The sequence below is a fragment of the Elephas maximus genome, chromosome 9, assembly GCF_024166365.1.
Source record: "Elephas maximus indicus isolate mEleMax1 chromosome 9, mEleMax1 primary haplotype, whole genome shotgun sequence".
NCBI lineage: Eukaryota > Metazoa > Chordata > Mammalia > Proboscidea > Elephantidae > Elephas > Elephas maximus.
In genome coordinates, this window is record NC_064827.1 from 90,840,509 (window position 1) to 90,864,226 (window position 23,718).

At 40.7% G+C, this 23,718-nt stretch overlaps 1 protein-coding gene across 1 annotated transcript in view; it reads left to right on the top strand.

Annotated features, from left to right (window-relative positions):
- The window catches only part of RORB (RAR related orphan receptor B), a 203,995-nt gene extending 180,678 nt beyond the window's left edge, over positions 1–23,317 (top strand). The window contains exons 6-10 of the mRNA XM_049896468.1: positions 259–391; positions 3,841–3,948; positions 6,513–6,623; positions 9,980–10,092; positions 22,858–23,317. Coding sequence (XP_049752425.1) covers positions 259–391; positions 3,841–3,948; positions 6,513–6,623; positions 9,980–10,092; positions 22,858–23,013 — 621 coding nt within the window. The 3' untranslated portion in view covers positions 23,014–23,317. The remainder of the gene's footprint in view (positions 1–258; positions 392–3,840; positions 3,949–6,512; positions 6,624–9,979; positions 10,093–22,857) is intronic.
- The last annotated feature ends 401 nt before the right edge of the window (positions 23,318–23,718 follow it).

Consider the following 23,718-nt stretch of genomic DNA (forward strand, 5'->3'; position numbering starts at 1 on the left):
AATGAAACTAACTTTACATACTGTGTTCAGTGTTTCCATTATTGTAGCCTCATTAGTACTTTTATAATTGTGGTGTTGTCAAAGTTCAAATAGATCAAAACAGTATCTTAGAAAATATTGTCTACCTCTTTTAAAAGAATCAAGTAACCTCTCGAGCCCCAAGTGACAGGTAAGCGCCAGTAAGGCAACCCTGACTATTTTGTTGACTCTCCAAGGAGTTCTTGGCTTCTTTTACATTCTGTGTTTTCTCTCTTCAAGTCCAGGGAAGCACTGTGGCAGCAATGTGCCATTCAGATCACTCACGCCATCCAATACGTGGTGGAGTTTGCAAAGCGGATAACAGGCTTCATGGAACTCTGTCAGAATGATCAAATCTTACTTCTGAAGTCAGGTGAACAAGTGAAGATTCATGGGGGATAGGAAGCACCTCTTTTAGACGGGGATGTGCTGGTCCTTAGCTCTGTATTCGTTCTAGAAAATCCTCCTTCCAATACACAGCACATTTTTACCACCCACAATGTCAGCCAACTCCCAAAGGAAACTCTCAGTAATAAAAGTGCCCTGGTACTCATTCAGCTCGCCTTTGAAGTCAAATACAATTTTGCTTATTGGAAGTGGAGCTATTAATTGCGGAGGTTGAGATACCCAGCTTGACAGGCAGAGTAAGTAATTAGCGTGTCAAGGTGGCTGAGTTGCTGAGCTGGCGTTAAAGCCTAGTACTTGCCTTCTGTGGGGAAAGAAAAAAATCCAGGCCAGCTGAGCTCTGCCTCTGTGGTCATTTCCAATCATTTTAATGATGATAGCCTGCAGCCAGTATACAACAGGAGAAATTCTTCTGTGTGCTCTAATCTTTCCCTCCTCCTGCTCTCATACTTACCCTGGCAAATGCACAGCCACTTAGAAGTAGCTCGAGAAACTCTGCCATGTGATTGACTTTGCAGATGCTCTTACCCAAACAAGAAAAATTTACTTGTCTTTCTTAAGCCCCTTTCAAAATAGAAAATAAAAACCACTGTGGTGTTAACATTAACCTTAGTAATCCTGGGCCATGGTAATAATAATAACATACTTTTATATGTATAATAAAATGCATTTCTATGTTTATGTTTACCTACGGTATCTCATTTAATCTTGGGAGATTGGTATCATAATTTCCATCATAGAGAGAAGAAGGCGAAGGTTCATAAAAGTAAAGGGCCCTATTCAGTGTTACAAAGCCATTACCTGGCAAAGCTGGTATTTGAACCTGGTCCAAGTATAGTGGTAATTCTAAGCTGCTGCTGCTTCTTTACCAGATGAGGCAAATTGATGCAAACCTTGACTCAAGCACTGACTTGATGTATCAGTCATCTGTTACTGTGTTAAATAAAAAAAAAAAAAATAGCCCCTGAACTTACTTCAACCATAATCATTTATTTTGCTCTCAAATCTACAGTTTGGGCGTGGCCTAGCAGGGATGGCTCATCTGTGCTTCATGGGGTGTCTGCTTAGGCAACTCAGCTGGGGGCCTGAGTATTTTCAAAGTGGCTTAGTCACGTGGCTGCCAAGTTGTGCTGGTTGACAACTTGGGTTCAGGCAAGGCTCCGGGCTGGGGGTCTCAGTTCATCTCCATGTGATCCTCTGCACAGACTGCTTGGACTTCCTCTCAGTATAATTTCTGGCTTTCAAGAGTTAGCATTTCAAGAGAGTAAGGCAGAAGTGCATAGCATTTTTCTGGCTTAGCCTCAGAAATCACAGAGCGTTGCCTCTACCATACTCTCTTAGTCAAGGCAGTGATGAAGTCCCACTCAAGTTCAAGGGTGGGGGACACGGATTCTACTCCTTGATGGGGAGTGGCAAGGTTCTAAAAAATATATATGAGATGGGAGATATTTTTGCGGCCATCTTTAAAAAAATAAAATCTGCCACATTTGTTATGTCATCTTGAGCTGATCACTTCGTCTCTCTAGTGGCAGTTTCCTCATTCATAAAATAAAGAGGTGGACTAGAAACAATGACTTCCAAATCTGAGATTGCATCAGCAGCACCAGAGGGACTTATGGACAGTACAGGCATCATCCAGGCTTGTGAAGTCAGAATCCCCCAGAGCAAAAGGCCAATTCAGTGTGTTTCCTCTGTCTCAGATATAACCAGTCCCCAGAACCACCGGTCATATGGTCTTTAACATCTCCGACTACTGTATAAAATGCAAGACACTTAACCTCTTTAAGCTTCATATAACTTATCTGAAATGGTTATTGCAAGGAGCAAGTATGCTGATACATGTCAGGTGACTAGGAGACTGCCTGGTACAGCATAGATATTCAATAGGCATAGTGTGGATACTCATTAAATGGTACCTATTACTGGTTTTTTATTACTGTGGAAACCCTGGTAGCATAGTGGTTAAGAGCTATGTCTGCTAACCAAGAGGTTGGCAGTTTGAATCCACCAGGTGCTCCTTGAAACCATATGGAGCAGTCCTACTCTGTCCTATAGGGTCGCTATGAGTCGGAATCGACTCGACAGTAACAGGTTTGGTTTGGTTTTTGGTATTACTGTTTGTATCAGAAAGGCATTGGTTCAATTAATATTAAAAATCTCCTCCTATGTGTAAGCCCCTGTGCTAGATAATCTACCCTAGGGAAAACAAAGAGAAGTCAGCAAAGAAAATAAAACACAAACATAAATATAAAATGATGATATAATAAAGCCACCAAAGATGGCCAGATCATCAGTATGACGCTTGATGCTCTCATGCATATTTGTGGTTTCTGATTCTGGCCATCACCTTCCAACATGCTACAGTAGAAAGCATTATTTCTCCAAAATATGGAGAAATTATGCAGCAATAGTTCTGAAGGATGTCAATGAATGCCCTGAGAGAAAAACAAAGGTGATAAACTACTCCCTTCAATAAATATTTGTTAGCACCTACTATGTGCCAGGAGGAGCCCTGGTGGCACAGTGGTTAAGAGCTCAGCTGCTAACCAAAATGTCGGCATTTTGAATCCACCAGCTGCTCCTTGGAAACCCTACGGAGCAGTTCTACTCTGTCCTGTAGGGTCACTGTGAGTCGGAATTGACTCGACAGCAATGGGGCGGGGGGGGGGATGTGCCAGGAGCTTTCTAGGTCCTGGAGATGCTAGAGTGAACAAAATATCCACAACCCTCCACGGATTCAGAAGAGGTTCCTGCCGTCATTGGGCTTACAGTGAACTCAGAGAAATGCTAAATTCATCAAGGTGGAACAAGCTCTTTCATGCCGGGGCTTTGTAGAGCCTTTGATCTGCAAATGTTGATTGTAACTCCGTGGAGAGAGGTTTTGCTAACACCTATTTGACCAAGAAATTCTCATTTCAAAGAGTATCACATGCAAACGGTGCCCCAAGAAACACACTGAAAGAGTCTCTACCCAAAGTCACCAGGTGCTAAAACTCCATGAAGCAGAGAGCAAGTTTTCCCAATAGAAAAACTTCTTCAAAAGTTAACAGGCTGGAATTGCCCTGTGACACAAAGTTTTTGGAGGGCCATTTATCATTAATTGTTTATCCAAGAATTGATATTCATTTTGATATTAGTCAAAAAACAGAAAGAAATATATACTTCTAAAATGTAATAGCTGGTCTCTGTGGCAGCCACCTTTGAAACGTATTTCATTTTTAATTCCTCAAATAAGAATCAAGGGAGCTTTATTTCTAATATAGTTATTTTTTAGCTGGGGAGGAATCTTGAGGAGTGTGTGTGTGTGTGTGTGTGTGTGTGTATTTTGGGATTCCTAAAATCTCTTAACCTGTATGCTGTAATAACCTTTTTATGCTGTATATAATTTTTTTTTTTTTTTTTGGTTTTTACTCCTAGGTTGCTTGGAAGTGGTTTTAGTGAGAATGTGCCGTGCCTTCAACCCGCTAAACAACACTGTTCTGTTTGAAGGGAAATATGGAGGAATGCAGATGTTCAAAGCCTTAGGTAAGTTTCCCTCTGATGGTGACTGTTTTATTAGCTATCATCAGTTTCTCCACTTAGACCAGCAAACATAAATGAAATGCCTGGATTCTTTCTTGTGAACCAAAAAAAAAAAAACCGTTGGCACAGAATCAATTCTGACTCATGGCGACCCCCATGTATGGCAAAGTAGAACTGCACTCCATAGGGCTTTTAAGACTATAACCATTTTCGGAGCAGATGGCCAGGCCTTTTTCTGAGGCTCCTCTGGGTGGGTTTGAGCCTCCAGCCTTTCGGTTTGTAGTTGAGTGCTTAACCGGTTGCACCACCAGGGACTACTCATGTGAGGCCCCCAGCGTCCATCACCATTGAGTCGATTCAGACTCATAGTGACCCTATAGGACATGGTATAACTGCCCCATATGGTTTCTAAGGAGCAGCTGGTGGATTTGAACTGCTGACCTTTTGGTTAGCAGCCATAGCTCTTAACCACTGCACCATCAGGACTCTGATTCCGACTCATGGCAGCCCTATAGGACAGAGTGGAACTTCCATATAGGGTTTCAAGGAGCAGCTGGTAGATGCAAACTGCCAACCTTTGGTTAGCAGCTGTAGTTCTTAACCACTCTTAACCAAACCAAAAAAACCAAACCCTCCTCATATAACTAGTATCTCATTATTCCATTATTCCATAAGGTTGTACTAAATCAGCCTCCAATGTTTCTTTTAACTCTCTTAACCTTACAAATGTGGCTCCTGATATGAAAGGCAGAAGGGATCCTTGGAACCTATTGAGCCTATTGTTCTTAGTTGCCATCGAGTCAATTCCGACTCATTTTGACTCCACCCCTCATTTGGAAATAAATAAAGATTGCTTCTAAAAAAGCTGGGATAGATCATTCTTTGTAGAATCAACTTTTTCACCTTCTAGTTTATTGCTTTACGAAGGATATATATTCTGTAGACCATTGCTGATCCATGGGGGGTGATCTCTTAAGTTTCTTCTGTAAAATTAATAATCCCTAATTACAGTGTTTAATTAAACAGGGGGCTCATACACTGGTAGGAGGGCAATGACTTTTCCCCTGTTAATTCATGAAGTTCTGAGGTGCGGATAGAGTTGGCACTGACCTGGCCAAAGTGATTTACAGCTCATTCTTGATGGAGGGCAAGATTCCTTGTGCATTTGGAAGTGTTGTGTATCATTCCCACCCAGTCATCAGTGCAGGCACATGGATAAGGGGAACACTAGCAAAGATGGGCTGATGCCAGGAAAGGTTCTGCCGATCGATAGTGCTGTTTGTTCCATCTCCTCCCCCCAGACACCAAAGAAGGCCACTGCCCTTTCCCCTCATGTGCTGTTAGTTGATACAGTAGCCAACCACAAGTCCATTGGGACTGGCAATGTTTCCTTTCGGCAGTTGATACCCATCCATGCCATCCCCAAGGCTAGATTTTCAAGAAAGGAAGAAAAGCCTTGGCAAGCAACTTCAGTATATTTCTAGCTTCATAAAATAAACATTCACCAGGGATCAGCATATGGATGAAGCATGATTTTACCAAAATGCACAATGACTAAGCAACTTACCTGAGAGTCATTTGTTAGAATGTAAAAATAAACGAGCCCTAGTTTCTCAATCAAATTTCCAGGAATGTTATTAAATTGAAAAGTACCCCATCTTCAATCTATAAGAAGTTTCTGACAGCTTAGTTTGGAGCACCTAGACACACGATGTTGAGAGGTTCAGTGCCACTAAGACTGACAGCCTTTGCCCTTTCATGTAATATTTTAGATTTTCTATGAACAATACCTCTATTCCAAAGGATCCCCCAGATCACTTTTTTAATTTTTTTTAGTTGGAAATAACTTCAAATTTATAGGATTAGATTCAGGTTATACATTCCCAGGCAGAAATTACACCAGGAGAAATACCACATCCATTTGCCTCTCAGTGGTAATGTTAATTTTGATTACCTGGTCAAGATGTTGCCCAATTTCTTCACTCTGTAATTTACTGTCAAGGAGCTGTGGTGGCACAGTGTTTAAGTGCTCAGCTGCTAACCAAAATGTCTGTGGTTCAAACCCACCAGCCACTATGTGGGAGAAAGATGTGGCAATTTGCTTCCCCAAAGATTGAAGCCTTGGAAGTCCTGTGGACAGTTCTACTCTGTCCCATAGGGCCGCTATGAGTCAAAATCAATTTGACCGGCAACTGATTACGGGATAATTACTTCTAAAACATTTTTTATGTATATGAAACAAAAACAAAAAACAGTTCCTGTTGAGTCAATTCCAACTCATGGCAACCCCATGTGTGTCAGAGTAGAACAGCACTCCACAATAAAGGCTTATTTTTCAGAATTAAATCGCCAGGCCTTTCTTCTAAGGAACCTCTAGGTAGACTTGAACCACCACTCTTTCAGTTAGCATCTGAAGGAAACAATTTGTACAACCCAGGGACTTAGAAATATTCATTCTAGTTGTCTAGTATGCAAAACCTTGAATAACGTCTTGATTCTGAGAAGTTTCTTAGTGCTGCCTTATTCCATTTAAGGATTTTCATTTAATTTTCTTTCTTTCTTTCTAGGTTCTGATGACCTAGTGAATGAAGCATTTGACTTTGCAAAGAATTTGTGTTCCTTGCAGCTGACCGAGGAGGAGATCGCTTTGTTCTCATCTGCTGTTCTGATATCTCCAGGTAGGGGGGTCTGAGGTCCTTTACCTTTTCTCCTTAAAAAAAAAAAAACCTGTTTACTATCTTGGGTATTAGCTACACTTACCTAAGCCAATGTGTTCAGGGGAAACTTTAAAAGAACCAATTTTTTCTTCAGCCATCGTATGGTATTTTTGAATAATGCAAAGGCAACTAGCCTCAAATTAATCACCATGACTAATTTTCTCCCGAAAGTAAGAGCTGGCCATGTGGTAGAGGTCATTCCAGATTCCGAGAAGGGAAATTGTTCCTTAACAGATAAATGAAAATAGATAGTGCCCTAAGTTACAGTTAAGTTCTATTTAGGCTTTAAGGACAAAGGACATAGAGAAAAATGTCCAATAGGATGAGGCTTAGTAGAAATATACCCAAATGAAAGATCCAGTGTAGTAGCTAAAATAAATATAAGATACATTTTCCCCTCTTTGAACACCTCTTTTGTTGGCTTTTCTATCCAAATTAATGTTGGTGTGCTTATCTCAGGTGAACAACGGGGTCTCTTAGCAAGATTGTTATTATTGCTGGGAGTTGCCGTGGAATCAGTTCCAACTTATGGCGACCCCATGTGTGCAGAGTAGAACTGCTCCATAGGGTTTTCAAGGCTGTGACCTTTCGGAAGCAGATCACCAAGCCTGTCTTCTGAGGCACCTCTGGCTGAGTTCAAACTATCAGCCTTTCGGCTAATAATTGAGCACTTAGCCAGTTGTGCCAAGAAGAGGAGATTTAAAAGGAGGTGAGGACAACAGAGAGGAGAATGACTCCTATGAAAAACTGCCTGCTGGAAGAGGAAGAACCTAAGATGTGAGGTAGACATTTCTTGTATCAGCTCTGTTCCCACTGATCTGTGCAACCTTCAGCACATGACCTCTCTGAGCTTTGGTTTCCTCCTCTGTAAAATAATAATTAATACTTTTCCTGGCTCCAGAATGGCATAAAATACCAGAAAACTTCTCAAAGACATTAAGACGTGACAATATTCATTAAAAAACAAACAAACACATTGTCCTTGAGTCAGTTCCAAGTCATGGCAACCCCCATGAGTCAGAGTTGAACTGCTCTGTAGGGTTTTCTTGGCTGTAACCTTTACAGAAGCAGATCGCCAGGACTTCCTTCCACAGTGCTGCAGGCTGGGTTCAAATCACCCCCCTTTAGGTTAGTAATTCAGCACAAACCCTTTGCACCACCCAGGGACTTCATGGCATAAAATACCAAAACCTTTTCAAAGAACTTAAAGTGTGATAATGTTTATGGGTCAAATAAAACTGTAGAAATTGAAATATTTTCTAAAGTATATGCTAACTTGCTATGTATAGAATCCTGATAAATACGTGGCTCCCTTTTCAGCCAGAAAGAGAATTCAAGAGTCATTAACTCAGTTGTCCGTTCAGTTAGATTTGGGGTCAATGAATAGTAATGTCTTCGACAGCTCTATATATGAGAGAAAGACATATTCCTGCCTAATTTTTATGACCAAGAGGCTCATTCCTTCTGTAACTCATTAATCTCTAGAGACTAGATCCCTTTTCTTGTACCTTATTTTTCAGTGACATGTTATTCTAGCTATTTCTACCAATAATCCCAGTCTCTACACTTTTTGTCACTTAGGTATCTATTATTCCTAATATGATCCTGCATAGTTTTATAAGGTTTTTTGTTTCTCCTTCCTTTTTTTAATCACTTTATCAAAAATGGAAATTAGTTATCACTTGGAATGTTACTACTAACAATTTCTTTTATGGCTCTGTATAAAATCAAGCTGTTTCTTTTGGCTTTTTTTTTTTTTTCTTCTTCTTCTTCTTTTTACCCTAAAGTTTCACAGGCCTGTAGAAGCAAAGAAGTAAATAGAAATATGTATTCCTGATAGCAACCACATGCCAGATAATTTTTTCCTACCATCTTCTCATTGCATTTGATTGTTTCCATTGAGTATGGTTCAGTAAAGGACTAGTTCTAAGCCTTTGAGTTTATGGATGAGGGAGATAGTTTCACTCTGGTTCCTGCTTGCTCTTCTTTGGGTACCTTTGTGGGAAGTCAATAGATTCCTAGAAGCAAATATTTAAGACATGATCAAACCTGATTTATCACAGCTCAGACCCTGAGAACTTAGAAGGCTCTGAATGATCGGTGAAGATGGGATGCCACAGAAGGAAGGCAAGCCCTCTCTTTATGAGTTACAAATCAGCCGAGTTGTTTAGTTAGGCTTCGTCTAGATGCTGTGTTTGGAAGCATGAGACCTGGCCTGCTACATCTAGTGGGGGATCTTCCAGTCTTGGTCACTGCCCCACACTCATAGGCTTCAGCAACTCCAAATATGTTGTTTGCCTCCCTGAACTAGCGCCATATTCAAAAAGAGAGGGAAGACAGATTTCCAGCGTTTGTAGGTTCTGTCTTGTGGCAGGCCCCAACCTTCCCCTAGGCTCTTGGCATAATAGCCACTGTGTATTCAGCTCCAGATGGCTTAGGAAAGGGAGAGGGAGGGAAACTTAATTTATTCTGATTGACAATTGTCACTGAAGGCTTTTGTGCTCACTTACGTAAGGGTTTGCTTAACTGTTGGCTAGACTTGTCCTTGCCCTGTCTAGGATTACAGAATCGAGTTTCTCACCTGACCTGAACTGTCTTCAGGAGGATCGCGTCCAAGTTCTTTTCCATGAGTATTTGTTCAGCATTTGGAGATTCTAGATGTCTCTTCATTGCGGGCCCAACCTAAGGCATGGATATTGGGCTGCATTTTGTCAACATGGTATACAAAGCCTCTAGGAAAGAAAAGAGGAAAGTAGAGAAAGAAAGAGGGATGAAAAGAAGGGAGGAAGAAAGGAAAAAAGAGAGGGAGGGAAGGAGGAAGGAAGGAAGGAAGGAAGGAATTCCCCTATCCACCATTTAAAAATCCAGTATAGAAAAAATAGGTCTCCGGAGTAAAGTTTTAAAATTGATTTGTATTTGTGCTGTATAAATTATAAGATAGCATTGGCTTCATGTCTGGTGAGAAAATGAGTTCAGAAAAGGAATATTCCTGTACAAAATATTCCTGTACAATCAATTTTCTTCACAGGTGAAGAAATTCATTTTCTTCAAATCATTTGCTTCTCCTTTGAAGATAGAGTAAGAGATGTAAATTGCCATAGACAATAAGAAACTTGAAGAAATTTGTTTAAACCAATGTGTCTAACTCCATCCTAATTTTCTATGTCAGTGTTTTGCGTGTTGTCAAAGCTGCCTTCACAAGCAATTTAGAGCTAATCATATGAAATGGGTCTAAAACTCAGCATTTATATTTGTAGGTGAAATAAAACAAAGCTTTTGCTGCCTCCCCTTCTTAACCATTCTCTTTCCTTTGTCAGACCGAGCCTGGCTGATAGAACCAAGGAAGGTCCAGAAACTTCAGGAAAAAATTTATTTTGCACTTCAACATGTGATTCAAAAGAATCACCTGGATGATGAGACGCTGGCAAAGGTAGGTCCTTAGATCACAGACCCACTGTCACTGAAGGAGAAAGCAATGAGCGGAAATGGCCTAGTTATAAAAAAATAAAAAAAAATAAAAAGCAAGGGAAATTTCTCAGCAACAGTAATTTTGGAAAGTTAGCAAAAGCTGCATAAATTTGGGGGTGCACATTTTTAAAAGGAGACTAGCAGATAGTAGTAAATTGAGTGGAGGATGACTAGAGAAAGATGATATTGACAGATCTGAACTCAAGGCATAGGAAGACATATGAAAAGAACTGAGGGTGTTTCATCTGAAGAGGAAAAACTTGAAGCAATGAAGCAGGAAACAAGGAAACAAGCATCCGGAATCCTGTGTGAAGAAAGAAAAGACTTTGTGCCACTTCAGGAGCCATACCTGGGCAGAAGCTAAAACTGGGTGGATTTTTACTCAGAATAAGGAAGAACTATCAAGTGATGAGAATTGTGGAACAAAGGGATAGACTACTGCGTGAAGGACTGAGTTCCCTGTCACTGATCATATTCTAGTAGACAATGTGTGGTCTCCTCTCAAGTATGTTATAAAAGGTAGTCCTTCCTAGGGTGGAAGACTAGATGGAATAATCTGCAAATTTCTCTTCAACTCTAATCTCTTCATGCTAGATTTCTAAAAATAAATTTAAAAGACCTGCCCTAGAGTTCTTTCAAAATGGTGAACTAGTCCAGAGGTAAAATGCAGGCAGTGAGTCATCAATTTCCTGATTGGATTTAATTAAGAATGACGACCTTAAACAACAGCACAGAGAAAAGGTGTTTTCCAAAATGAAATAATCACAGAAAGAAGCCATTTTCTAATGATTGATAATCAGCATTGTTTTAGATCTTATCACTGATTTCTAAAAAACTGGAATTTTTCAGACAGTCAGAATTATTTTAGATCTTAAACAGGCTTGGATTTCTTAAGAACTGGAATTTTTTAAGAGGGTACAAAACTAGGAAATGGAGCTTATTCTTGGTTAAAAATGATAAGAGTCCTACTCTTTGTATTTTTATCGTTAAAACCCTCCCACTCTGCCCTTGAAGTTCTTTATTTTAAAAAAAGCGGGGAGAGGGTAGAAGCTGTATTTGGAGGCATCATTCAGTTTTACTTTGCACATACAAAGTACTGCTATAAAAAAAACTTCCGTGAGTTAAATATACTGTTTCATTATGGTACCATTTTGTTAAAATTAATTTCTACAGGGTAGAGTGGTAGTTCTCTTTGGTGTAACTTTTCACGTATTCTCTATGTAGTCAAGGACAAATCAGCTGGTACCTCAGTTTTCTCCCATTCAAGAGCAAAACTTCAAAATGCTTTCAGATTCACTGGGCAGGAAGAACAGTACTGTGGATGTATGTGTGGGTCTCTACAGTTCCCCAGTTGCCAACTCCCAACTCATGGCAAGCCCACGTGTATCAGAGTAGAACTGTGATCCACAAGGTTTTCATGGGTGATTTTTTGGAGGGAGATTGCCAGGCCTTTCTTCCAAGGCACCTCCAGGTGGACTCAAACCTCCAACCTTTCAGTTAGCAGAGAGCACCCTACAGTTCCTGTTAGGTGCCTAGGTGGTACAAACAATTTGTCCTTGATGACTTACCTAAAAGTTGGCGGTTTAACCCACCCAGCAGTGCCACAGAAGAAAGGTCTGGTGATTTGCTTCCGTAAAGATGACAGCCAAGAAAGCCTCATGAAGAAGTTCCAATCTGTAACACGTGGTGTCTCTGTGAGTCAGAATTAACTCAACAGCAACAGACTTGGTTTTTGGGTTTTTTATTTTTTTCCGTAGTTCCCCAGTAGCATATATGCATAAATATAGTCACTTAGCTAATGCAAAGGGATGTTTCCTGCACTTGGGCTTTTCCCGAGGTGTGTCAAGACATTCACCACCCTAAAATTGAGATCTTTGTACAATCCAAAATTACACAAAAATTATTCCTATCCTGCTTAGAGGGGTCTTCTGCTTGTCAGAAACACCTGGTCTCCTCATTTATAAAATGATTACCATTTGTTGCTCCTGTACAGGTGTGTTGTGAGATTTGAATGGGATATGTTGTTGTTGTTGTTAGGTGCTGTTGGGTCAGTTCCAATGCATAGTGACCCTGTGTGCAACAGAATGAAACACTGCCCGGAGCTGCGCCGTCCTAACAATCGTTGCTATGCTAGAGCCCATTATTGCTGCTACTGTGTCAGTCCTTCTCATTCAGAGTCTTCCCCTTTTTCGATGATCTTCTGCTTTACCAAGCATGATGTCCTTCTCCAGGGACTGGACTGATCCTCCCTGATAACATATCCATGGTACGTGAGATGAGACCTCACCATACTCGCTTCTAAGGAGCACTCTGGCTGTACTTCTTCCAAGGCAGATTTGTTCGTTCTTCTGGCAGTCCATGGTATATCCAGTATTCTTCACCAACACCACAATTGAAAGACATCAATTCTTCTTCAGTCTTCCTTATTCATTGACCAGCTTTCACATGCATATCAGCCAATTGAAAACGCCCTGGCTTGAGTCAGGTGCGCCTTACTCCTCAAGATGATATCTTTGCTTTTTAACACTTTTAAAGAGGTCTTTTCCAGCAGATTTGCCCGGTTAGATGTGTTGTTTTTCTTGACTGCTACTTCCATGGACATTTGATTGTGAATCCAAGTAAAATGAAATCTTTGACAACTTCAGTCTTTTCTCCCTTTATCATGATATTGCTTATTGGTCCAGTAGTAAGGATTTTTGTTTTCTTTATGTTGAGGTGTAATTCATACTGAAGGCTATAGCCTTTGATTTCATCAGTAAAGTGCTTCAAGTCGTCTTTGCTTTCAGCAAGCAAGGCTGTGTCATCTGACTCTTCCTCCAATCCTGATGCCGAGTTCTTCCTTATATAGTCAAGCTTCTCGGAGTATTTGCTCAACATACAGATTGAATAAGTATGGTGAAAGGGTACAACCCTGTTGCATTAATCTCATTGTTCTGCTGGAACGACTGCCTCTTGGTCTATGTATGGGTTCCTCACGAGCATAATTAAATGTTCTGGAATCCCCATTCTTCCCAGTATTATCCATAATTTGTTACAATCCACACAGTCATACGCTTTTGCATAGTTAATGAAACACAGGCAGACATCTTTCTGGTATTTTCTGCTTTCAGCCAAGACCCACCTGACATCAGCAGTGACATCCCTCGTTCCACTTCCTCTTCTGAATTCGGCTTGAATTTTTGGCAGCTCCCTGTGATGTACTGCTGCAGCCGTTTTTGAATTACCTTCACCATAATTTTACTTGGATGTGATATTAATGATTTTTTAAAAAATAATTTCTACATTCCTTTGGATCACCTTTTAGGCTTATGGATACTATCCTATCACTGACAGCATTGTATTTCAGGATAGATCTGAAATGCTCATTTTGACAACGAATATGACACCATTCCTCTTCAATTTTTCATTCCTGGCATAGTAGACCATATGATTGCCTGATTCAAAATGATCAATACCACTCCATTTCAGCTGACTAATGCCTAGGATATCCATCTTCATGTGTCCTGTTTTATTTTTGAGGACTTCCAATTTTCCTGGATTTATACTTCATACTTCCACATTCCAACTATGAATGGATGTTTGCAGCTGTTTCTTTCTTCTCATTTTGAGTCATGCCACATCAGCAAATGAAAATCCCAAAAGCTTGACTCCATCCACATCATTAAGCTTGACTCTACTTTGAGGAGGCAGCTATTCCCCAATTGTATTTTGAATGCCTTCCAACCTGAGGGGCTCGTTTTCCAGCACTATATCAGACAATGTTCCATTGCTATCCATAAGGTTTTCACTGGCCGATTTTTTTCAGAAGTAGACATTCACGTCCTTCTTCCAAGTCTGTCTTCATCTGGGAGCTCCAGTGAAATCTGTCCACCATGAGTCACTCTCCTGGTATTTGAAATATTGATGGCATAGCTTCCAGCATCACAGCAACATACAAGCCACCACAGTACAACAAACTGACAAACGAGGGGTAGAGAAGCTTAGTTATAGTTCAATAGTTCTATGATTATGCTTTCACAGAACTGGCAATCCACAAGTTTGCCAGGCCTTTTCTGAGATGCCTTGGGGTGGACTGGAACCACCAACCTTTCGATTATCGGTTAGTAACAAAGAGCGTTAACCATTTGCACCATCCAGGGACCCTGACTACTGAGAATCATGGAATATTGTTAGGCAGCATATTTATTTTTGCCTGTACTCCTGCAAGTGCATAAAACACAGGAGGTACGCTCTTGCCCAAAGCTCTATTGAGAAGTTTAAAAATAGCAAGCTCTATAGCAACACTCATATCCATGCAGAAAGCACAGAGAACACCTGGTATACCTCAGACCTCAAAGCCCACTCACCTCACCATCTCCAGAGCCTAGAGGACATGTGCTTTTTCACTGTACCACAACAGTAACACTTCAGTGAGTACATTACCTTCAAATCACTTCTCAAAACAGTGGTTCAAACATTTGTGCTTTGCCACATGCTATGTAGATGCTGTCTTTTCAGAAACCATTGGCCAGCCACACTTCTGTACATTTTTAGACCCATAGTTCTATGTTGATAAACCTTTTCTAATTCTTCTAGGATGTGGAGGAATCCTAGTTATTTTTCTGAAGGTCAGAATCTCTCTCACTCCTCTCCTTCCTCTTATTCCTGACTGGCCAGAAAGTCATTATCAGTTACCCACTGGGCTCCCTCTTTTCCAGCTAGACTTTCTAAAATCTTGCTACCCATGAAGATATCCAGACTACACCCCCTTCACCAACAAGGTGTTAGTCTAAAGTATGGTATTTTAATGAAAATGCAATGAGGGTATAAATTTAGTTATGGGAATAGAACGTCCTTGTCCAGAGGAGAGACTAGACCATGTGGTGACATCGCTGTTTCTTTGAGGTTCATCTTCCTTTTGGATCTTTTTCTTGGTTCACTGCCATTGCCAAGTAGGCTTCAAAGGAGTCAGCTCCTCCCTTTCTCAGTAAAATCCCAGTGTAACCACAGTTGACCTTTTTCCTGGTTCCCTATAACACTACTGTGAAGAAAAAGAAATAATACAGGCTGTGACATAAATGAAAGGAGATCCACCTAAATCCAAATAATGAGGTTTGAAAAGATCCAACTTTCTCCTAAACTCAGACTTTCCACATTCCAATGAGGTCTCAAGAAGAGCGGGAAAGATAGTGTCACCCCTTTCATATTCTGGCTTCTGACCTACTTTGGGTGGCCAGCACCACCTTGAATAGATACCATTAAAGATCTCCTTCCAAAGCATCTAGGCCTCATCTGTCCAATAAGGCATCACTAGCCACATGGGGCTAATGCATACTTGAAATGGTAGAGGGTCAGCTTATTCTCACAAGATGCTAGATGTTAAATTAGAACTCCTAGTAGGAGAGATAAGGAGCCCTGGTGGTAAAAGGGTTAAGCACTTTGTGGCTAAACAAAAGGTTGGTGGTTGGAACCCACCAACTACTTCATAAGAGAAAAGACCTGACAATCTGCTCCCAAAAAGATTTCAGCCTAGGAAACTCTATGGGTCGCTATGAGTGGAAATTGACTTGATGGCACACAACTGCAACAACAGTAGGTGAAATAGGGATTTGGGTCTATTTTAATCTTGCACAGGATATTCTGTCTAATGGGCACTTGAGGAGCCCCTACCCAGGTGGTGTGGCCTTGTGGTCTAAGCCTCCCCATTCCTATTCCCATTTATTAAGTATTCGTTTTACTTTAAAATTTGTATACTTTTTAAAATTTCAATATAACACACATACTGAAAAATTCTTAAATCATTAAGTGCACATATCAATGAATTACCACAAAGTTAACCTATTTGTGTAACCACCATCCAGTTGTACTCCCAAACCCCCACCCCCTCAGGCTTCCTCACGATAGTATATACACTTTAAAATAATGCAAGAATAGGAATATTACAGAAAACAGTTCAACAGACTCTCCAGTTTTTAAATTTCACATCTCTACTCAAGAAATATAATTTTCTCCTGGGATGATTTTCTACTTCAACCTACATTTATTATGCTTATGTACTATGTGCCAAGTGTGAGGGAGAGAATAGTGAAAAACACATGGCCCCTGCCCTGGGGGTTTCCTTGAGAAATTCCTGTGAAAGACAAGAGTATTTCAATCCATCTTAGCTACTTATAGTTTGCTGGCATACACTATAGGTCCAATACCTAGAAATTCTGGGGTTGTCCCAAAGAATAATTGTCTGTAAATGAGAAGATAGGTTTTGATATTACTTCTCACTCATCAAGTTGCAAATCGATATAGTAGTTAGAACTCTTTGGTTACAAATAACAGAAACTAACTCACGCTAGCTTAAGCAAAAAGAAAAAAATAATAAAATGATGGAGAGATATCTCACAGAATCCAAGGGCAAGAATTCAGCCATCGTTCAGGAAGGTACTGGAATAAGGAATCCAGAAGTCTGCAGAATTCTCTGTTTATCTCTCTTTAGATATCTGCTTGATTCTTTTCCCACTCTGAATACCAGCCTTTTCTGCTTCTCTGGTCCACGTGGTAAAATATGGCTACCTCTTAGCTCCTTGGAAACCCTGGTGGCATAGTGGTTAAGTACTACGGCTGCTAACCAAAACGCTGGCAGTTCAAATCCACCAGGCACTCCTTGGAAACTCTACGAGGCAGTTCTACTCTGTCCTATTGGGTTGCTATGAGTCGGAATGGACTCGATGGCAACGGGTTTGTTTTTTTTTTTCCCCCCTTAGCTCCTTAGGTTACTTATAGTCGCCCACATTTAGAGAGTAACAATACTAAAACAAATAACAACTCTCACAACAAAGAAAGTAAAAACTCTCAGCCCCATTCCAAAATTCAGCCCAGGCTTGAATCCAGCATCTACTTCCACTTCAGTCAACCATGACCAAGGTAGTAAGAACACGCAGTACAACATGGATCCCAAGGATTGAATAGGGTTGGTGGGAGGGGAAGATTTATGACCTGAGCATAAATCTCTAATTCAATGTTATTCATTCTAATTCAAGTGCCAAGTTTTGGCTAAACAAACACCCAAAAATGAAAAGGGGAAATGGAAAATGAACTGTATGTGTTCAGCCTCAGTAGACGTCCCCTGTTTTTATCAGTGCTCCTGACATTTCTTCAACTTCACTGAACCATCCCTGGGCTCCTACTCTAGGATGTAGGCCATCTGGGTGTCCTGGAAGCCCACACCAGCAAGATCACCTTCAGCATGTTCCATGTGTCCGACATCAAATGTACCAGTTATAAAATTATGAGTTTTCTCATAAAAACTGCCCTCTGGGGAGAAGCATAGGATTATTATCTCTGCTCAGACAGCTGCTTTTTCTTCTCGTAGACCCCTGTAGGTTACAAGCTAAAGCTTCCTTCTTAGAAGAAATGCTTGTCGTGAGAAAGAGATGTATGTGAAAAGGTCTTTTTATAGGCCCTCTGTCTACTCCTGCTATGGGGATTATTTAAACATGAAGGAATTTCACGATGATTTGAAATGGGCTACCCCCTCCATCTCCAAGTGTTTCTGGATCACCTCCCCAGCTGTTTGAAAATTGTTGAGCCATTAACTGCTGCTGAGGCGGCTCTGGGCTCCCTTTGAAATGGGGGTCCCCTGGCTGCAGTACATAATATTAATGAGCAATAAGTGACTGCCTGCTGCTTTCTCCACCAGGCCCTTCTGGGCTCTGACAAGGGCTGCTGCCTATATGCGACCTCCTGGCCAATCGGGCCTTCAGAGTGGTGGATGCTTCTGTCAGCACTTCCGTTTCCGCAGACGGTTGGAGGTCTTGAAACCAGCCTCTTCCCAAAGCACAGAAGTTGGGGGAGCACTTTACCTTTCTTGGCGTTCTTTGCTCAAGTGGTCCCTTCAGTTCTCTTCAGCAAACAGTCATTCTCACCATTCGGCCCATTCCACAGATGAGCAAGAGGGACCAAATCCAAATCTCATAAAAGGGTGAAGAGCCATATCCTAAACCAAATGTTTCTCATATCCCAACTTTGGGCAGAAAAGAAGCAAAAGTCCATATACTTTCCAAAACCGGATGAATGGTTAAATATTTCCAGTGCATATCAGAAACTATTGAAGGATTTAGGTCATCCTTTTAGACATTTTTTTAGGTCGCTGGGTGGCACAAGTGGTTTGTGTTGAACTAGTAACCTAAATGTTGGTGGTTCAAACCCAGTGGCACCACAGAAGAAAGGCCCGGTGATCTGCTTCTGTAAAGATTATTGTTGCTGTTGTTGTTAGGTGGCATCGAAATGGTTCCAACTCATAGTGACCCTATGTACAACAAAATGAAGCAGTGTCTGGTCAATCGTTGCTACACTTGTGTGTCTGTAAAGATTACAGCCAAGAAATTATGGAGCAGGTCTATTCTGTATCATGTGGGGTCGCCATGAGTTGGAGTCGACTCAATGGCAATGGGCTGGGTTTTTTGGTTTGGTTTATCTATTTTAATTCCCATGCCACTCCTTCACTAAAGGAGCAGAAAAATACTTTAAGAATTGTAGTACATAGAATTCTATTTTATGAATCACAGTTAACAAATAAGCAACTCACTTTAATTGCTACAAGAAAACAAAAATCAATTTGATTTTGCTTTTTCATTTCAATAAAATTAAATGCCTGATTTTCCCAGGTGGGGACGCATGATATGCTTAGCCTCAGTTTGGGATACTTGGTTAAGGGCTAAGGTGGTTTCTTGGCCTCAGTGTCATTTGATTGAAAAAGAATGGCCTTGACTGCTTCTCTCCTTGAAAGAAGCATCATGTCGGAACGTAAGCATGATTACTAATGTGTACATTGTCACTTAGTGCCAGGCACCACTGTAGTCTGTTTGTGTTGACACATTTAACTGTCACAACAAGCCTCTGAGATAGGGATTGCTATAATTGTCGTCTGACAGCTAACGAAGCTGAGGTCAGGTGACTTGTCCAAGGTGACACAGCCGTAAACAGCACAGCCAAGATTCAAACCAGACAGTCTGGCTCCAGAGTCTCTCTGCTCTTTATCACTAGATTAATCCTCTTTATGTATGTTGGGTGTTATAGGGAACTCAGGAATTCCTTACTCTTTCCTCACCAAACTAACAGAACTAAGAGAATGGAACCTTCCCTTTCTAGTTACAATAACTTCCTTACCTGCCTCCTTCAAAGGAGTTCACTTCACAGTCAGCTCCCAAGACTGTTTCATATATAATGTAGAATTTACTTGTAAACTTTGAAAACGAGTTTTAAATTTATAAGGCTTGAATTTCTGGAGTAGCACTTCTCAAAGTCTGTCCTGTAGACCAACTTCATCAGAATCTGGCTGTTTGTTTCAAACATGTATTCTGAGCTCCACCCCAGACCTAGTGAAGCAGAAGCCCCAGGAGTAGGTACCGGTCACCTGCATTTGTAGGAAGCACCCCAGTGATTAGTATGCACACCAAAGATTGAAAATTACTAGGGAGTTGCACCTGGAAGTTTCAGAAGCTGTGCACGTCATCAATTCAAAGCCTCTCTACATTCAATAGCTATTTCAGGGAGAATTATAATGTGCAAAAAGTGTTGTGAAATTGTTGTAGCCTCCTTCTGTGTGAGCCAGCTGGTTACCAAAACAAACCAAACTTGCTGCCATCGAATCGATTCCGATTCATAGAGACCCTACAGGGCAGAGTCGAAGAGCCCCATAGAATTTCCAAGGAGCAGCTGGTGGATTTGAACAGCCAACTTTTTGGTTAGCAGCCATAGCTCTTAACCACTACACCACCACGGTTTCCACCAGCTCTTTAAGAGAGTTTAAGTAATTTCCCAAGGAACTCCAGTAAAGTGGACACTTGTATACTTTTTACCTGCGAAAATATAGAAAAGTCAGTTTCTACCCTGGATCCAAAGTGAGCCTTTCAAAATGGAATTCTAATCATCTATTTTTTTTGCTTAAAACTCTTCCAATATACCTTCTGTGGACTGCAAGGTCTTGCATGATCAGGCCTTGCCCACCTCTCAAACGTTTTCCTGGAACCATGCTCACCCACTGCTCCATCGACACAAAACTTCCTTCAGTTCTTCTAGTGCACCAAGTGCCACAGCGTCTTTGCATATATGATCCTGGGCCATATTATGTAGCCCCTGACCTGTTGGTACAGTGATTAAGCACTCAACTGCTAAACAAAAGGTCGATGGTTTGAACCCACCAGCCTCTCCGCAGGAGAAAAATTACAGCCTTGGAGACCCTACAGGGCAGTTCTTCTCTGTCCTATAGGGTCACTATGAGTCAGAATCAACTCAACAGCAGAGGGCTTCAGGAACCCCAACACTTAGCTAGATCTCATTCTTCCTTCAGAGCTCAGGGTAAATGTCACAGTCTCAGGGAAGCTTTCCCCGATTTTCCCAAAGTCAAGACACTCTATTACCTACTACTTCGCCTAGCACCATTCCTCCATAGAACGTAACGCAGCTTTTCAGCTTGCTTTTGACTGTGTGTAAACTTATTCATATCCACCTTCCCATATCTGTCGAAATCAAGACCCATAACCATCCTGTGCACTCAGCATCTAGCAGAGTGCTTGCTACACAGTAGGCATACAACTCTAATAGCTGTCATGAATGAAGAAACTCAGAATGTTGGAAAGTCTTCGTTGTCTGTCTAAAATTTAACATCCGTTCTGTAGACAAAGATTCTACTTTTTTTTTTTTTTTCCCTGACCCTCATTTTAAATAGCAGGAGTCTCCAGGCGGTGCAAATGGTTAAGCATGTAGCTATTAACTGAAAGGTTGGTGGTTTGAACTCACCCAGAGGCACCTCGAAAGAAAGGCCTGGCCATCTGCTTCTGAAGAGCCAGAGCCATGAAAACTCTACGGAACGTAATTCTACTTCACCAAACGTGGGGTTGGCATAAGCTGGAATCAACTTAATGGCAGCCGGTTACTGGTTCTTTAAATCACAGTGTAGATGGTTAGGCTGGAAAATCGGAGCCCCCAAACTTCTTTATGTGTTCTAAATCTTTTTAATGAATATGTCAACAGTTCTAATCCTGATGCCATTCTTCAAATGGCTTGCTCCATAGTTAAACAGTCATTAGTTGTTAAAAGGAAAATCAGTGAAAGAGTGGAAATTCCTGATTTTGAAAAACCACAAAGTACCTAATTATCTATTTCCCTTTTACTTCAAAGGCTAAAATGAATTCTTGTAACTGAATGGGGTAGGGAGTGCAGACAGCCTAACTGGTGATCAGATGGAATTTATTTTATCATTGTTTTCAAGTGTGTCTTTGGTCAGCTATACGAACTAACAAGCTTAGCTTTCCCAAAAGTGTTCTCTATAAGAGAATGCATCTCATTCCTCACAGTAAATTGATCACAGTGACACTTAATTTAAGCTAATTTTGACACTCAATGGATTGTCAATGGCCAGATTCTGAATATTCCTAAATCATAAGCATGCTAAAGGCTGAAATTGTCCAGCTTCTAAGATCTATATAGCATTTAGCAAGATGTAGACATTAAAAATTTCATAAAACACTGTTTCCTGGGTATTTTAAGTAAAAATATATGATTCATATATATCAAAACCTAATGATTATAAGTAGATATTCTCCCACTAGTTTTAAAAATACCTCCCTAAGGAAGCTAGGAAAACCTGGCAGCGTAGCGTTTAAAAGCTACAGCTGCTAACCAGAAGATCGGCAGTTCGAATCCAACAGGTGCTCCTTGGAAACCCCAGGGGGGCAGTTCTACTCTGTCGTTTAGGGTCACTATGAGTCAGAATAGACTTGACAGCAATGGGTTTGGTTTGGTATTTTTAAGGAAGCTAAGTGCCAGTCATTTTCCAAGCTCTGGCTTATGTAAACACAGGTTTCATTTCATGCATCACTGTGGAAAAGTATGAGAGAGATACAGGTGGGCTAGTGAGCTCGACAAGGTCTCTGGGTGGCACAGACAGCGTGTTCTTGATTACTAGCCTAATGGTTGGAACGTCGAACCCATCCAGTGGCACTGCAGATGAAAGCCTGGCAATCAGTTTCCATAAAGATTACAGCCAAGAAAACCCCATGGAGCAATTCTACTCTGACACACGTAGGATCACATGATTCGCAATTGACTGGATGGCTGTAGGCTTTAGTGTGCTTGACAGGAAAGCAACCCAAATTATTAGGAATTCCATTTCATACAATTTAACACTGTCACCTTCCAAAACTAAAAACAGTTTTTATTCATGTCATAAGAGACTGTGAGAAATGATGGATAATAATAATATTAGTTAAGAATTTTCCTTCATGCCTACAGTATTCTTAACACCTTAATACTTATTAGCTCTCTCAGTCCCATGATACCCCAATGAAGTTGGTACTATTAGAATTCCCATTTTACGACTGAGAAAATTGAGACATAGAGTGCGTCACCATCACACCGTCCCGCCGCTGCTGTGGAACCGGGATTTAGACTCAGGCAGTCTGCCCACTTAGACTAGACTACCTCCTATACGGACTCTATTTAAGAACAATGAATCAGGAAGCTTGGTCCTGATTTAGTTCTTTCTCTTTATTCTTTCTTTAGCGGGTAGGGGTGTGTATTTTGTTTTGTTTTGCTTTGTTCTAAAAGAGAAGCTGAAAATGAGCTTTCTTTCTTTCTGACCATCTTTTTCCAAAACCATTTGACTTCAGCTGGGGCGGGGAAAGACATAGATTCCAAAGACAGATGACTAATGAGCTTCCCCTTTTGTCTCCCTCCCTGTCTCTCCTTCCTACAGTTAATAGCCAAGATACCAACCATCACGGCAGTTTGCAACTTGCACGGGGAGAAACTGCAGGTATTTAAGCAATCTCATCCAGACATAGTGAATACACTGTTCCCTCCATTATACAAGGAGCTCTTTAATCCTGACTGTGCCACCGTCTGCAAATGAAGGGGACGAGAGAACTGTCTCACAGTCATGGAATGTGTCACCGTTAAGACAAAAGCAATGTGGTTCTTGGAGACTTAAGAAAAATGTCACTACTGCAACATTAGGAATGTCCTGCACTTAATAGAATTATTTTTCACCGCTACAGTTTGAAGAATGTAAATATGCACCTGCGTGGGGCGCTTATCTGTTTGTTTGTTTTTGAAATGACCATAAATATACAAATACAGGACACTGGGTGTTACCTTTTTTTTTTTTTTAATTTTATTCGGGTATGTTTGGGGAGACAACTGTTTATAGAATTTTATTGTAGATATATACGAGAACAGAGCGGTACTTTACATGATTACTTTTCCTGTTGATGGTTCAAATATAATTTAAGAAAATTCCACTGAATAGACTTCCCTCTTTCTATGTTTTTAGATAGTTGATGCATGTGTAAATTTGTAGCTGTCTTGGAAAGTACCGTGCATGTATGTAATAAGTATATAATATGTGAGAGTATTATATACAAATACTACATGCACACGCACTGTGGCTTAAAATACCATACCTACTAGCAAAGGAGGTTCAGTCAGGCTCTCTCCTATTATTTACCTTCTGTGTTCTATGTTACCTTTATGTTAGACAATCAGGATTTTATTTTCCCAGCCAGAGTTTTCATCTATAGTCAATGGCAGGACGGTACCAATTCAGAAATAATGCTAC